Below are 16,062 nucleotides of genomic sequence, written 5' to 3'. Positions count from 1 at the left end.
AATTGTCCTAACTGTTAAATCGCTAAAGTTTTAGAACACCCACTCCGTTATTATCAGCTTCTAAAGCCTTCTCTTTATATGTTTTCTTCTTAGCAGTGACAGGGGCGGGATTTCCCGGCAAAATGACATAATCTGCATCATCTGTATACGTTGTGTATACGTTGGCCAATCACATCGCAGATCATACACACTTGATACACTACCGGCCAATCACAGCTTACCGGTATCTGCTCTGGTCTTCAGGAAGCGCCTCCGCTCAGCTACAGTATTTACCATGGTGAAGGATTTTAACCTCTTAATCCCCAAATCCTGGCCAGAAAATTACGTTCTACCATGCGTTCTACCCCTCCACGGATTACTATCGGTCACGGTGGTTTGCGGCGCCGCTCCGGTGGTCCACGGCGGTGGTCCGCGACGACTCCGGCCGAAAAACGGCAGAAAAAAGCAATACCGCTACTGACCACTAGTTTAGCAACTTACACAGTATAACTTTAAAAGAACACCAATATCAAACTGAAGTTGCATGCTGGGTCACCAACCATTACCTTCAATGTCTCCGTACCATACATAAACACTAGACTGACATTTTCCCCACATAAATTAGACACTCAACCCTCTTTTCTGCATACAATGAGCTCTTAGCCCATAGAAGCAAGTACTGTAGTGTAGACAGTACCATTACCTTTCATTAAAGGTCTTTTGTGAAACACACAGGAAGTGCTTACATTAGCTCCCTCTTACGCAAATGTGATGTAGATTACGTTTTAACTACAGTTGTGGCAGGCAGGTCTGTTCAAGGAAAGAAAGATGAGTCACTACACTTCCATCTTAACCAGAGAGATCTCAAACACACAAGGCAACGAAGCAGCATCCACACAAAGAATTACATTCCATGAAGTAGATCAATGAAAACTAAGACAAATCTAAATTAATATTACATTTTTTATAAGAGGCCTGACATTCATATTTTCAAAGGTAGCCTAGTATATTAATGGCATTATAGTATATACCCACTTTAAAGCTAGCAACCCTATATTTGATAATAATAATAGATACCCATTTCCTCCCGCGAGGGAAATTAAGCATTTTCAGCCCAACCCAGCAGATTCGCTACCCACAAGGAGCACGTGAGCAATTAGGGGTTAAGAGTCTTGCTCAGGGACACACATCGACATTGTTACCCTGGCCTGGAATCGAACCTGGGACAACCAAGGGCTCTGGTTCCCTAGGCAGGCTCCCTAACCATTCAGCTATTCAGCAATGCCGCCCCTAATTTGGCATGTCATATAATTTTTTTTTAATTTGCATATCTACAAGCTCACATCCCAATTTTAGTTTGTAATTAAAACAAATCTTAAAATAGTTAGGTAAAAATATAGCAGTAATTCTCTCACAGTGTCTTTGCTGCAATGTTCAGTTTTGAAACTTTCAAATAACTTGCACAGCGTTTCATATGAGCAAAGCTCTGCTGTGTATGCGATAAGGTCTTGCTGCGCGGTCATTATGGCTTATATGGACACGACGGGGTGATAATTCCCCGAGGCGGAGCCGAGGGGAATTATCAGCCCGAAGTGTCCATATAAGCCATAATGACCAAGCAGCAAGACCTTATAGCACTTATTACCCGGCTAATACATAAAATTAATAATTTGACTCAAAACTAAAAACAAAACAAAGTATTTCCTTGTGTACAGACGGCTGGAAGTGCGTCCCCCCGAGCGCAACACGGTCGCCTTGGAAAACAAGGAAGTGCTGGTCAAATAGAATCCATGTTCTGTTACTGCGTCGTCTATTTCTCGCCTCAAATGGTTTTTAAAACATTTTTCAGAGCAACGTTTAGTTGTAAATGACGCTGTGTGTTTGTTTACATGGCTGCCATGTTGGATACGGCACTAAATTCACGCAGCGCATCCTGACTCTGTTCTGAGCCGTTGATTAGGCAGCGGTGAATTATAGAGCGGAGCGGTCATTATACGCTCATAATTCACCGCTGATTTCAGCGCTCGACCAATCAGAATCAAGCTCCCAAACGAGCCGGGTAATAAGTTGTGATAATACATATTGTGCTGTGTACACTGGCCTGGCCAGGCCTAAAATGGGACACAAGACTTTGTTCAAATCAAGGTTAGAGTCAATTGGATTGAAAGCGATCTCAGGGGTTAAAGCCAAAAATAATCCCAAGACTGAAATTTATTTTCAGACCATGTCCCAATATGTGATTTTTGAAACATGGCGTGCGCAGCTCACACCAATATTTCCCTGAAGTTCTGAACTGCCTTCACTGAATGTGTGTGTGCCAATCCATGCTTCATTTCATCTTCTGAAGTTCTGTTGTATTCTATTGCTAGTCTGGCCAATTCAAATACTCATATCTTGAAATTATAACTGCTTTTTAGTTTGGAGATCACTTGACGACTTTGTAATTCACGCCACTTATTCACACCTCCCGCTTATTTATGTTTTTGCGGATCTGCACTGATCTCAGAAATGGCCCCTATGGAATCCTCAAGACTGAAATCAGTCCCCAGGACTGAGAACTTTAACCCTTGCGATCTTATATCCAATCTTTAATCATTATTGAAATTCCATTTGAATTCATTTCCATGTGAATAACTCAAATTATGTTCAGTTCTACACGATTTTAGCCCAGATTATGCTCCCTGGGTTTTTGCTCGCGGTTCAAAGAGGAGAGCTGGGCGCTGCTCGCAGGAGCCTCATCGAGCACTCAAGATATTTGCCATGTTTGATGTCTGGAGCTGTCGAAATGTGTGGTGACCATGACAAGAGCAGAGACATTCGACCGATGATAAGAGCACAGGACAGGTGGACACGGGTGCTGTCTATGCTTGGTTGATTGTCTAAACACGGTTGTTGTTCTTTTTACAGAGAGACCGACGTTGACAGACAGATAGATAGATGGATAGAAAGACCTCTGGTGTCATAAATATTGGTAAAGCAATGTTGATATTGCAGTGTTAAATTTAGTTATAAAACTAATTGGAATCAGCACCATGGACCGCAGACCGCACTCCACCATGATGAGCGTATTTGGAAACATTTGGAACGTGCCCTGAACTGCTTCTCTCTTGCACAGTTTTTATGGACCATAAAAGAGTAAGACCACCCATGAATCCTCATTATATGGAAAACCTCAAATGACTGTGATGTTGGTTGACTTGCGCAATGAAGAGGAACAAATTAATTGAACTAAAAGAGCTGTAATCATTACACAAATAACAGTGTTTCATGGCGTAAAGAAAATTGACGTGTAATTTATTTTTTCTTCAAAACGTGCATGTTTTCGTATATAATGTAATATAATATTGCATATTGCATCTGTATATTTGCATCTGTATACCGCATCCTGGTAAAATATGTCTCAAAGTTGTGTACTATGTGTAGTGTGAACTGCACAGAAATTTGACGACGTTGACATTTGCACAGAGTGTGGGGGCATTAAAGGACAGGTGCCATCTTTCCAGCAGTGATTCAGTAATACGGTCCAACAAAATGAATCAAACAATATCACTTTGTATCACGCTTTGTCCCATAGACAGGGTTCCCACACATTTTTACCAATTAATTTCCAAAAGCTTTCCAAAACCTTTCCAGAATATTTAACCCAATTTCCAGGACTATATAACAATAATTCAGCTCAATAACAGGTTGCTTACTCCTATGCGCAATGCCCAAAAACAGGTAGTGTATGCCAGTGGTTCTCAACCTTTTCAGGCCGTGACCCCCAAAATAATCATGTTTTAACTGGGGACCCGGCACCCCGACGAGCTCTAAGAGTAGAGGAATTTTTCAAAACACGGTTCTATTGTGAAAATAGCAGATCTACATGCTCACAACGCATGTAGATCGGCTATTTTCACAATTTCTGCCTCTAATATTTGACAATTTGGCCCATGTTTAATTTGTCATTTCAGAGGTATTAACAAAATCAATAACCAAAGACAATGCATAGCAATTTTTTCCAGGACCTTCCAGGACCCTTGATAAATTCCAAAACTTTTCCAGTACTGAAAAAATATTTTTCTAATTTCAAAATATTTCCAGGAATTTCATGACCGTGGGAACCCTGCATAGAACTACTCCACCATATTAAAGAGTAAATTAAAACACAGGAAATACGTATTTAAATATTCCCCCTAACCAATAAATAAAACCTCAGACTGATGAGTAATACTGAACGGATGACAACATCTTCCTCATATCTTAGTTTACAGAACTACTGACATCACGGACAACCTCATTTCGAGACACAAGATCACAGTCACACCACAGGGGCTTTGTCAACACATACAAATAACATACTGACACAATACATCATTAATCATATGATATTAAACACACACACACACACACACACACACACACACACACACACACACACACACACACACACACACACACACACACACACACACACACACACACACACACACACACACACACACACACACACACACACACACACACACACACACACACACACACACACACACACACACAAATCATTAAAGAGAAATGCCCTAAGACTGACCTAGAGGGTACCATTAGTTGCAGTCAACTACCTTTCTATTAGTTCCATTTGACTTCACCCTCACTGCTAAGCCAGTTCTGCCCCTGATAGGCACACACTCAGCATCTCTACCTCTATGCAAAGCATGCAACAGTATATCAATACATCAGTATTGGAAAACCGAGCCACAGTTCATCTTTTGATACTGACAGAAGGGCTGGGTATCATTCAGAAAAGTTCAATACTGGTCTAGATACCAGTTCTTAAAGGAGCACTTCATGCATTTTCAACCTATCTTCATATAATTGCTCCTCTAATGCTCATAAGATGTCACTCTAAGTCTCAGAGGAGGGCTGTGGACAGTTTATTTATTTGAATGCAAGAACAATGGCTTCTATTTCAGCACACCAACTTTCCAGGGAAAGAAAGGCTGTAGCTTCCATAGTATTACCATCAATCTCTGGACAAACACACAATTATAACTAGAATTGACATATTGTCAATAATTGATCTTTGTTGAATCCAGATATTATTGTTATTATTTTATTATTATGACGATTGTTATTGTTTTTATGTTATTATAAATTATTGTTAGGCCTAGTGATGCAACTGATACGGACTCCGGAGATCTCTATCTTTATCTATGTATCTATCTACTGTATCTATGTCTTTCTCTCCATTGATAGATTTCTCTCTCTCTCCACGATCACGTGACTTTCAGGGCAGTTTCGCGAGCTCATATTGGATCTGTCGCTTCTGTTCCTATAGTTTAGGGGACTCAGTTGTTGATCCTGCAATTGCTCTTGATCATGTGATGTTCGCCCTCCTGATTCTTTTCTTAGTTTCAGGAGCAAGTCTCGGTTTTCTCAGAAATCCCTCTCTCGTTGCTTTCAACAAAAAAGGTTTATTTTAAAATTGAAAATCAGTTTCAGGATACTTCTGGGTCACACTAAATGCCTGAATCTAATTTGACTTGTAAGGAGCGGGTCTCTCTCGATGAACTTTAAAAAAAAACTGCTTCTTTTTATCTTCTTCCTAGAATACATACAATCCTTCTGGATGTGGAGAGGCCTTGTTTACACCAATATTAATCATGAGGAGGGTTTATGATTAGATGAGATACGTTGCCTCATACTAATTTTATTGTACAACTTACAGATTGGATTATTCATAAAGCTTTTGTTTACTGATGAAATTGTCATCATCAAAATGGTTGTCACTTATTTATTTACAGAAAGAAACCTTCACAAAATACCCTCCGTAGAGCATACTCATTTCATCCACCACATAAAAAATATACCCCTCATCCAATTTCAACAATCTATCTGTGAAAGTGATACTAACTTTAGACAGGATGCACTACAAACCTGAGAAGGTGACAAAGGCATAATGCATAGGGCATTTATTAATCACTCACAATTACTTGTGAGTTAATTAAGATTAAGAATTTCACATCACAATTCATCCAATACAGTACAGTACTGTAGCTTCTCATAAATCAAGCATGTCATTAGGGCTAAATGATCTATTATTGAAACTAAAATTATTTCCTGAATCTCCCATTTTCTCTTTCAGGCGAGCTCTAACACTACCATGACGAACAGCAACATAGCTATCCTCCTCATTCCAGTACACTCATCATCACAGACAATGATGACATACTGCAAAGTCCAAATATTTGAACATGTTTGGACAACATCATTTGTGTTTTAGATAGTTATGACGCTGCCTGAGTGTGCAACAGTTGGACAGAGAATCGTAGTATGTAAACTACTACATACAAACAGAGAACACAGAGAAACAAATAGCTTTTTTTGGAAAAATAATAACCCACATGACCCATCTATACATCAATTAGAAACAGAGTTGTGAGCTTGAGGGTGAAGCCAGGGCTTATTTCGGCCTCTGAGACTTGTACTGATACTGTCCCAACAGACAGAGAGTGAGTCAGTTTCCTACCATAAATATAGGGTAGGCAATGAGTTGCTCTTTAGAAGTAGAACAGAACATTTTAGTCTCGTACACAAGAGGCCCGAAGTGTATGTGGCAGCTCATATGGTGCCTACTGCCTAGTTTTTAGCACACACAAAGACACATCGATAAAAGGTTTGAGGTTTAATACCAACATACTGATGGGCAAATTAACAAACATTGTACTGATATTGAAGTTCAAATGTTAGTGCTTTTACTTAATAGTTCATATTTTTACTTGAGGCATTCACTGTGTAAAACGTTCCACCAGGGGAGCCTTGGTGGCTAAGCCAGAAAGCAGTCATATAGCTGCAATCAATGCCACTGGTTCGATTCCCAGCTGTGGGCCTGTGTGGCATGTAATCTCAAAGACTGGACTCTGCCCTTGTTTCCATGTGACTCTCTATTGTCCTAACTATCTGAATAAATCAATGAAATTCCACTAAACAGAACATACACAGTTTTAACCTAAACATTGTGAAACAAATAAATCAAGCGTAAAAACAAGGTACAAAGCCAAAGGTTAGTGAGGAAGAAGAGACACTGAACCAACTAATTTTCATGTGATCAATTTGTGATGTTTCCTTGTGTCTTTTGAAGTGGAAACAAAACAAGGATTAGTAAAACCAAAAGTGGGACATCAGCTTAATCTATACACATGTATTCATCAATTTCACTAGAGTTGTATGTTTGTGAGGTGATTATTAATCTTATCTACAGATACACAACTTCAAATACAATCTACTATGCTCTCACATATTTAAGGGAAGAATTAATCATCGTAAAGCAAGCACGTCATTTAGAGGTGTTATCCTTGGAAAATAACTACTTGAGAAATAACCATTAAACAGTTGCCAGAAATTGAATTAACAGAGTGCTAATTCAAGAAGCCCTGCTATATCGGCCGTACATGCCCCCTCTTGCAAGTTGGTGAATAAAGATGCTTTTATGCTAAATAAAGATTGTGGCCTATTCTCTTTACAAAACAAACTTGTGTCCTTGGACATTTTGCACCCTACTTGTCATAAGACCAAATAATGCATCATTCTAGTCTTGTACTTGAGGTCACGTGATCACACTCACTGCTGCTTGCTGCTCTAATCAGCTGTTAGTTTCAGTCAAACAGCGGAAAATGTTGACTCAAATGTTGACTAAATAAAATGTCCATTGCATTTACAGTACTACACCTACATTACTACTAACTACACCCCCCCCCCCCCCATAGTTATTTTTATATATTTAAGTATTCTTAAATATATTTTTCATCTGCCTCCTCTCCCCTCGAAAAGCTTGCATTGTGACTCGTTGTGGGCTATTTTCCGCAACGATATTTGATATTGAGCGAAAACAGAAAAGTCACTAGTAGAGCCATGAGGGACTCCGCGTCCGCACTACAATATATGGGGTTTAAGTGGTAACGGTTAACAACATTTTGCAATATTTGGGGGCCATCTATGGGTTACTCACCGAGTCATCTGTGTGCCTCACCCACCGGTTAGGCCACTCTTCGGGAAGATACGGGACTTTCAGTTGTGGGTTTCTTGAGGGTGGGTAGCTGTTTATGACTTGATATTAGCCATTTCATGGCTCACCTCCTCAACAGTTTCAATTTCACTTCACCAGGCATTTCAGGCTTTCATGGCCAATAGTCCCAGCAAGCACGGTCAGGACCTGGACTCAATGACGTCTCAATTGGGGCCAGATCAAGTCAAACCATGACTAGTCAGATCTGGCCTAGAATATCACCTGATTTCAACCAACATAAATCCTGCCCACGAAAACGGACATCCTGGATTAATCAGAGAGGGTCCGATCGAGGCCGGATATAAATATAACTAGTCAGATATGTCCCAGAATATAACCTTCTCTATTTCAACTAACATTACAAACAATAATCCTGTCATACAAAAAAGTCCATACAACGTCCTGGTAATGACGTCAAGATCATCCCTATGGGCTGTGACCACCGGAGGACGTCATCGTGACGTCATTTGGCTTGCTGGGGTGTTTGTTTCAGACATCATGCGACTAGTAGTGGCATGACCTATGATTGTTCTACTTTTTAGGGGAAGCACATACTTAGAAAACCTTCTCCAGGTGGCATTCAGACACACTGTTAAATACTGTAGATATACTGTATATAATAATCACAGTATAACAACATTTAACCGTATATGGCATCAGTATAAGTAGTAAGCCTTGCCAAGCCATTAGGCCCATAGGGCAGGAGCCCATCTCCTGTTTCTGTAGCATGTAGGCAGCTTGATGTACAATACACCCCTGGTATGTCGCAGGGACTCAAGAGTCTTTGGTATGACCCGGCATGGGATCGAACTCCGACCTCCCCGTCTCAGGGCGGACACTCTAAACCACTGAGCTGGTCTTCAGTAGAAGAGGTCCACTATATATCGTGTCTCCTCAGATGTGACCTTTACTGAAACAGTATTTTCCAGTTTTTCATGATGTGAAAGTGGCTATGAGAACACGAGTCAACAACTAGAAGTACATGCAGAAGAATATTTTCATGCAACCCATTATTACATTGTTGTTCGTTATGCATGCAAGTGTGAGTGACACTTGTTGCAGCAGTATTTCAGCCTAACCGGTATATACGTTTACACAGCAGCTTGTACAGTATATAGGCCTATGGTAAGCAGTGTGCATTCTTGAAATGAGCATGGTGGTGGTGTGTGTTGACAATAGCATAGCACTGTAGTACAGTTGAGAGGAGGAAAGGAGCTCGAGTATGATAGTGACATGATGCCTGCAGATTGAATGAATGTTATCTTCCCGAAAAAAGTTTCGTAGTTTTATATTCTTTCTGTGTATTCCTGGGAGCTATTTAGGTCACAAAGCTACTTTCCACAGGCTACCTGTTTATTACAACGTATTTACTGTATCAGAATGATGTCTTCCAGACATTGCGCTGCGGTAAAACCTGATTTATACTTACAGCTGACGGCTGTGTATAAATTAGCAATAAGCAACATGGCGAACTCTTACAGAATGGATGCGATGTCTATAAAAAAAAGAGGAAAAAAGGTGTGTTGATGAAACAATGGACATCGTGGCTTACATGAAAATGTCAACAGTGTTGATAAAAACACGAGGGGAAATAACGGCTTATATTATTGAGACACGATTCACCCCGAGTCAAATCTATTGTCATTCAAACTGGATTACCATACACTTAATATTGTATGTCACTAGTAGTAGACCTGCCTTGTTAGTAATAACTAACCACATGTTTTCTGTGTCCATTATACACCAGTAATAAGCAATATAACTTATAAAGCAGTGATGTATTATGATTCATGAGATTAACATGTTGATGCCACTTTACAGAAGCTCTTAATAGCTCATTTTATTATGATAGGCATGTTGGGTTGATAAACCTGTAGGGGGAATACTGAAATACTTCCAAGTGGCATATCAACAATACCAAGGCTCAAGTGCATATTCCCTCGACTGTACTAGTCAGTAATAACACTATTCAGCAATGCAGTCTAATCCCAGGTAAAAACTGCTTGACAACAGTGCTCTATTGTCTCCGTCCACAACTCAACCTTCCAGTTTTAAAAGGCAAAAAACTCAAATGGCTCGTTGTTATGAAGGAGTGTTAAGTACAGTAAATATATGTGACCCCGTTGAAAGATGTGTTGTGTAGGTGTTGCAATTGTCACGGATGGGGAGGGGGGATGGGGTAGAAGGCCACAGTAACAATGTTGTTATTATCAGCCAAGCAAAGGGAATGAAAGCAAATAAGCAGTCACACATTTCCCTCTGTAAAACATGGGTTCTCAAAGTGGGGCCCGCGGCCCGGGGAGGCGGGGACCCCTATGGATCCTTGAAGGAGTTTCAGGGGGTCCCCAGCAAAATGATCGTTCTAGAACCAAATGGACCCTTATTGGGTATGTAGGCCTATGCCACTCAAGAGTGTAAAACTGGTACACTCACAAGAGTTAAAATTGTGGTCTCAGAGATAGAAATGCCATTAAATGGGGGGGTCTGCGGGCTAATAAGTGACACTTTATTATATGTATATCAGAGGTCTTCAACAGGGGGTCCTCAGAGTTACTACAGGGGGTCCACCAAATCTTTGTGTGGTCATGTTTGATCACTTGAACCCTATAATCCCAATTATTCAGTGGAACATTAGCCAAAATTAGCCAAACCTCTGTGCCTTTTGGCACAGAGGTTTGGTGTAGAGGGAAAAGAGCAGACTAGTAGCTATTCTATTAACAGTTCAAGTGGTACCGTTAAATATATGAAAATACACATTAATCCAACCTAGTACACACAGAGGGGGGATCATCATCACTCACCGTGGCCGATGCTAGACTGCTATCCGTCAGGGTGAGGTGGTGCGGCTCCCACCTCCTCAGGAACTTGGAGGTGAGGATCTTGCTGAGGAAGGTCCGCGGGTGCTTGACCACGCACACCTGGATGTCCCCCTCCTGCAGCAGCTTGTATCGCATGCCGCTGCTGCTGCTGCAGTGGAGCAGGGCTCGCTTGCACGGCCCGCCGGCTCCCAGTCCCAGCTTGTTGTTGTTGTTCCCCTCCGGCGCCGTCGTCGTCGTCGGCGGCGCAGACATGGACATCTCCCCCAGCAGAGGTTTATTCTCCTCCGACTGATAGAACTGGTTGTTGTGCAGCTCGTTGTTGCCCCCGCCGCTGCTGTTGAAATCCATGGTGGCGAACACTGTCTTGCCCCTCAAATGTACACCAGCAGGGACAAACACGCCACTGATAGTAACAATAGTTGTTTTGTTTGTTTGGCTTATGATTCGGAGGCCTACATGTATAAATAAAAATAAAAAAAATGAATCAGGTCGGATTGAGCTGTGGGGGGAGTCGGGGGACTCGAGCTAACGCTACAACACGACCTTAATTATTGTAGGAGCGTTGCGAGCAAAAAAAAGGACACGCCGCGAAAAGACACCGAAACGCCATTAAAAAAAACCGTCTTAAATGACATTAACGTCTCGGAACGTTAACTGTAAATCGCGGACAATGCAAATAATCCACCGTTTTTTTTTCTCTCTCCGCACAATGCCCCATGAATGTCTGTCTCCTCCACTGCGCGTCCGTCGCTCGCTCCCCCCGACGAGCTATTCACTATGTTGGGACTGTGGCCTTATCCATTCCGCCAGCTCTTCTGGTCCAATAATAAATATCACAATCCACAGCGTGAGAGGAGGCGAACGACGAACTCACTCGGCTTCGATATCGAACACCAAAATCCAATGGCGGCGTATATTTCTGCTGTCTGTGTATTCATTCGGTAATTAAAAGGTTCATGTTGGCACGGTTCCCTTTTCGGTCTTTTCCCCTATCTTCGTGTAAAGACCATAGAAGCAGTACTTCGGCAGAGAGCAGAGCCGTTCGGATTGGTCCCCTCTTGGTCATGTGATAGCGATTGACGTCACCAATGGGGAGGCGAGCGGATGCGCTGTGCGTCTTTGCCTTGACTGTCTGTGACTGGGGAGGGTGGTGTAAAAAGTATACTCAAATGTTTTTACTTGAGTAAAAGTATCAATACTGCAATACAAGTAAAAGTCCGGGATTCAAAGTGTACTTGAGTAGAAGTACAAAAGCATTGGCATCAAAATGTAGGCCTACTTAAAGGGATATTTCACTTTCAAAGAAACTTTTGGTAATAATTTTATCATCTAATGAGGCTTTTATGAACACCCTTGTATGAGATACTTAAAGTGTGGTTCCTGTGGAAATAAGCCATAGTGCTTTCTAGGATCTCCTTTTAGTTGACCTTGTACCAGTGTTTTGTACCGTCATGAAACTGTACTTTTTCCTATTGCAAACTTCTAATAAATTCTTCAATAAAAAAAAAAAAAAAAACGGAACAGTTTTTAATTTACTTGATTCAATATTTAGATATTTGATGTAAATGTTATCAGTCCTCCTTCGGGCCCCATACACACCCATTTTAACTTCAAACTCCATTTTATTTTAACCATGATAGATTCATTAAAAACACCCATTATTTTTTCTAGTGACTCATAATACCCTCCTAATACGTGAGCAGGCCGTGTCTTTTTTTTTTTTTTCATTTATTTTTAATAATTTCTTTGGGGAAATGGAAAAAATTAAATACAATACAACATTATTAAAAAGAAATTAAAAAAGCTATCGAATTATATCTGTTAACGCTCTTTAGACTTTTAATCCAAGATGGTAAAGGAAAAGGGGAATCCCAGAGAGAAACCAGATCATTGAGGATTGGCACTTTGGGGACAAGATCATGCGTAAAACAGCATCTCTCTCAAGAGTGAAATGACGACTGAATAGCTTAAACCCCGTGTGTGTGTGTGTGTGTGTGTGTGTGTGTGTGTGTGTGTGTACAGTATATATGATCACATTAAATGTATACTTTTAGTTTTATAGGCCTACTACCAGACCAGTATATAAACAACATGATAGATTAACAATAACAGTCCATCTACACTTGACTAAACCCCTCTCTCTCTCTCTCTCCCTCTGAGTAGAACTAGTACTATGTTAGTGATTTTACAACTGTCAACTGTAAAAGTGTGTGCCTTTTAATTCCCTCCATTTTAATGTACGTTTTTCTGTTTACATGTATGTCTGTATGCTGCACTGGAGAGAACAATGTGTTGCTCCCCTATACACTGTGTATATGGACGTGACAATAAAGAATCTTGACCTTAATGAGAACAGAACAGTGTTAATGGCATTAAAAAATCAGAGGCTGCACTTTAAGTAAAATCTATTTCTTTAAAATAAACAGACAGTAACATTAAATTATGTTGTGGCGAGAAAATACATTTACAAAATAATTAGGGGAACTCACAAAGAACAGCCTGACTAACTATGCAAGTTGCTCTCAGACAGGTTGATGAGTTTATGGGAAATTGTGTTTAAATGTTGCACCGTACGCAGGAGATTCTGTCTGAATCACAAATATCACAAACCTCAAACCTGTCGTTCAAAGGAAAGTTTAATGGGTGAAATTAGGTCTGGGTGAAGTTCTCAATAAAGTACTCCACAAGCTTCTTTCAGTGTTCACAGGAATGCCATGCATAATGAAGTCAGTTTCATGATAGCCATGGAAATACAGGTAAAGTGGGTTCAAGGGTAAGAAGCATTGTCTCAACAGCTAGGCAGGGGGTATCAGTGAGCAAGCGTGACATAAACATACATACAGTAGGTAGGTGTGATACCCATTGTGAATCATGACTCTGTCTGGGTTCACACCACCTCTAGGGTCGACATTTCCTTGTAAACAACATTGGGCTGTTTAAACACAGTCTCACCACTGAGCTTTCTGTGCTCCAGCTGGGAAGAGGGGACAGTACTCAGAAAGCTTGCTCTCTCCCCATTCTCACACCCCCATCAGCCAAGTTCTTAATTTCTGGCCAAAGCCAATTCAGAGTTGCAACACTCCAATCAACCCAACACAACATGCAGGGGCGTCACACCAAATTCTGGGCCCTGGGTACAAGGATTCACTGCGGGCCCCCCATGAATGTTAACTATTTTTGAAAAATCGTGAAAATGTGTGCAAGAAACCTAAGTCAAGGACCCCCAAGATTTGGCCACGGACCCCGATCTCAAAATATTTAGTTCCAGGGACCCCCAGAAGCAAAATTTGAGTTAGAAATGTTCGCTTAAAAAATACATATATTCAAAGATTTTCACACATTTTCACAACTTTTCAAAAATAGCAGATCTACAAGCTCGCAGCGCGGCACTCGGTGCCGCGCTGTGAGCTTGTATATCTGCTATTTTTCAATAGCTAAAGTTATTAGGGCCCCTCCACCTTGGGCCCCAGTAACTCAGTCCCACTTTCCTAGCCCTTGTAACGCCCCTGACAACATGGCATCAATGTAAAGATAAACTTTGTTGATCCCTGGGGGGCCGGAATTCAGATGTCATAGCAGCAATCGCAGAAAGACTGAAAATTTGCGACAACAGGTAAAAATAAGAGTCAAGATCCAAAACTAAATAAAAATTAAACTAAATAAAACAGTTGGACACAAGACATAAGCACTGGGTACTGCACATACAGTATGAAACAGAGCCGCTACCTTTAAATGCACTTTTGTTCCAAAAGCTTTATACCCTGTATATATATATAAAATGTCACAAAGCGACATAGCTCTGTTTACACAATGCTGTACCCCCTCCCAATGTATATATGTTCCCCATTTTCAACAGTTTTTATTTTATTTGTGACACTTGCTTTGGCAATGTAAACGTATGTTTTCTCATGCCAATAAAGCTCCTTTGAATTGAATTGGGTCTCTGAATAATGAGTTAACATATTTACATGACCAGTCTGTCAGCAGTGAACAAATGAATATACATCTATCACATGAACATGGATATACATTATGTCTAGTATGAGAATGAATATACAGACAGCCAGTGATGGCAAAGGTTTTAAACAAGGGACCATATATTGTATGATGTATTACTTGGCATGGCTTTCTTAAAAAATGATGGCCAAGTAAAGACAATAGTCAGGTTTATCTGCATTTGAGATAAAAAAAAAAAAACCTCATTATAAAGATTACATAAGCATACAGAGAAAACAGAAGAGAAAGAATCAAACTAGGTCTCTGGTCAAAACAACCAGCCACTTACACACTGTCACATGTGTATGTGTATGTGTGTGTGTGTGTGTGTGTGTGTGTGTGTGTGTGTGTGTGTGTGTGTGTGTGTGTGTGTGTGTGTGTGTGTGTGTGTGTGTGTGTGTGTGTACTCACATTTGAACCAGAATCCCAGGTCAACACAGTAGCAAACATTCACACGAGTGTCCAGCTTGAGCTCCATGACCCCCCCCCCCTCCCCCAAGTCATAAGACCTGTGTTATGCTTAATTTATACTGTTAGTGTTGCTTGCCAAAAATAGATCTACAAGCTTACAAAGTGGCGCAAGTTTAAATCAGGATTGACATTTTTTTTTATCGATAAACAAAGGGTATTTATTAAATGTAGTATGTATCATTTTCGCAGAATCAAAGGCTTCATGGATTGATTCTAGGAAGAAAATGAATGTGAGATGTTTTAGTGGCACCAGTAAACCATGCCCACTGCTATGCCATCATCAGTAGACAGGTTTGGCACATTTTTAACAATGGATTTTATTTCAGCATGCTAACTTTCCTGTAATAGAAATAGTTTCTATTAGCTTGGAATTCCATTGATGTCATTGGTGGGCATGTTTCTGAAATGTGCATAGCCCACCAATGATACGCAGAGTGAGTAGACAGAAATTGTGGCATCTTATAATGAGCATGTAGCGAGGACTAATTATACAGCAATGATAACAAGGTTGAAAATGGGTGAAGGGCTCCTTTAAATGTAAAAAAAAAATGCTCTTGGCATAGTAACTAAATTGTAGTTACTAAGAAAGTATATATAATATATATAATTGGAGAAATAATACCATGCACAGACATTTTTACAACCGCACTTGCCAATTGTCATAGATATTGAAGGCATACCAGACAAAAATAAAGGCCTCTCCATACTTCGACCGAAATGTTCGGTGAGTTGTGTTTTCCGACGTGCAAATTT

At 40.5% G+C, this 16,062-nt stretch overlaps 1 protein-coding gene across 1 annotated transcript in view; it reads right to left on the bottom strand.

Moving 5' to 3' along the window:
• The window catches only part of cmip (c-Maf inducing protein), a 52,893-nt gene extending 41,089 nt beyond the window's left edge, over nucleotides 1-11,804 (bottom strand). The window contains exon 1 of the mRNA XM_080736372.1: nucleotides 10,825-11,804. Coding sequence (XP_080592498.1) covers nucleotides 10,825-11,190 — 366 coding nt within the window. The 5' untranslated portion in view covers nucleotides 11,191-11,804. The remainder of the gene's footprint in view (nucleotides 1-10,824) is intronic.
• Nucleotides 11,805-16,062: the final 4,258 nt, after the last annotated feature.

This window comes from Nannobrachium achirus (genome assembly GCF_963921795.1).
Source record: "Nannobrachium achirus genome assembly, chromosome: 11".
NCBI lineage: Eukaryota > Metazoa > Chordata > Actinopteri > Myctophiformes > Myctophidae > Nannobrachium > Nannobrachium achirus.
The sequence above is the reverse complement of the archived record's forward strand: the minus strand, read 5'-3'. Positions and strand labels throughout refer to the sequence as shown.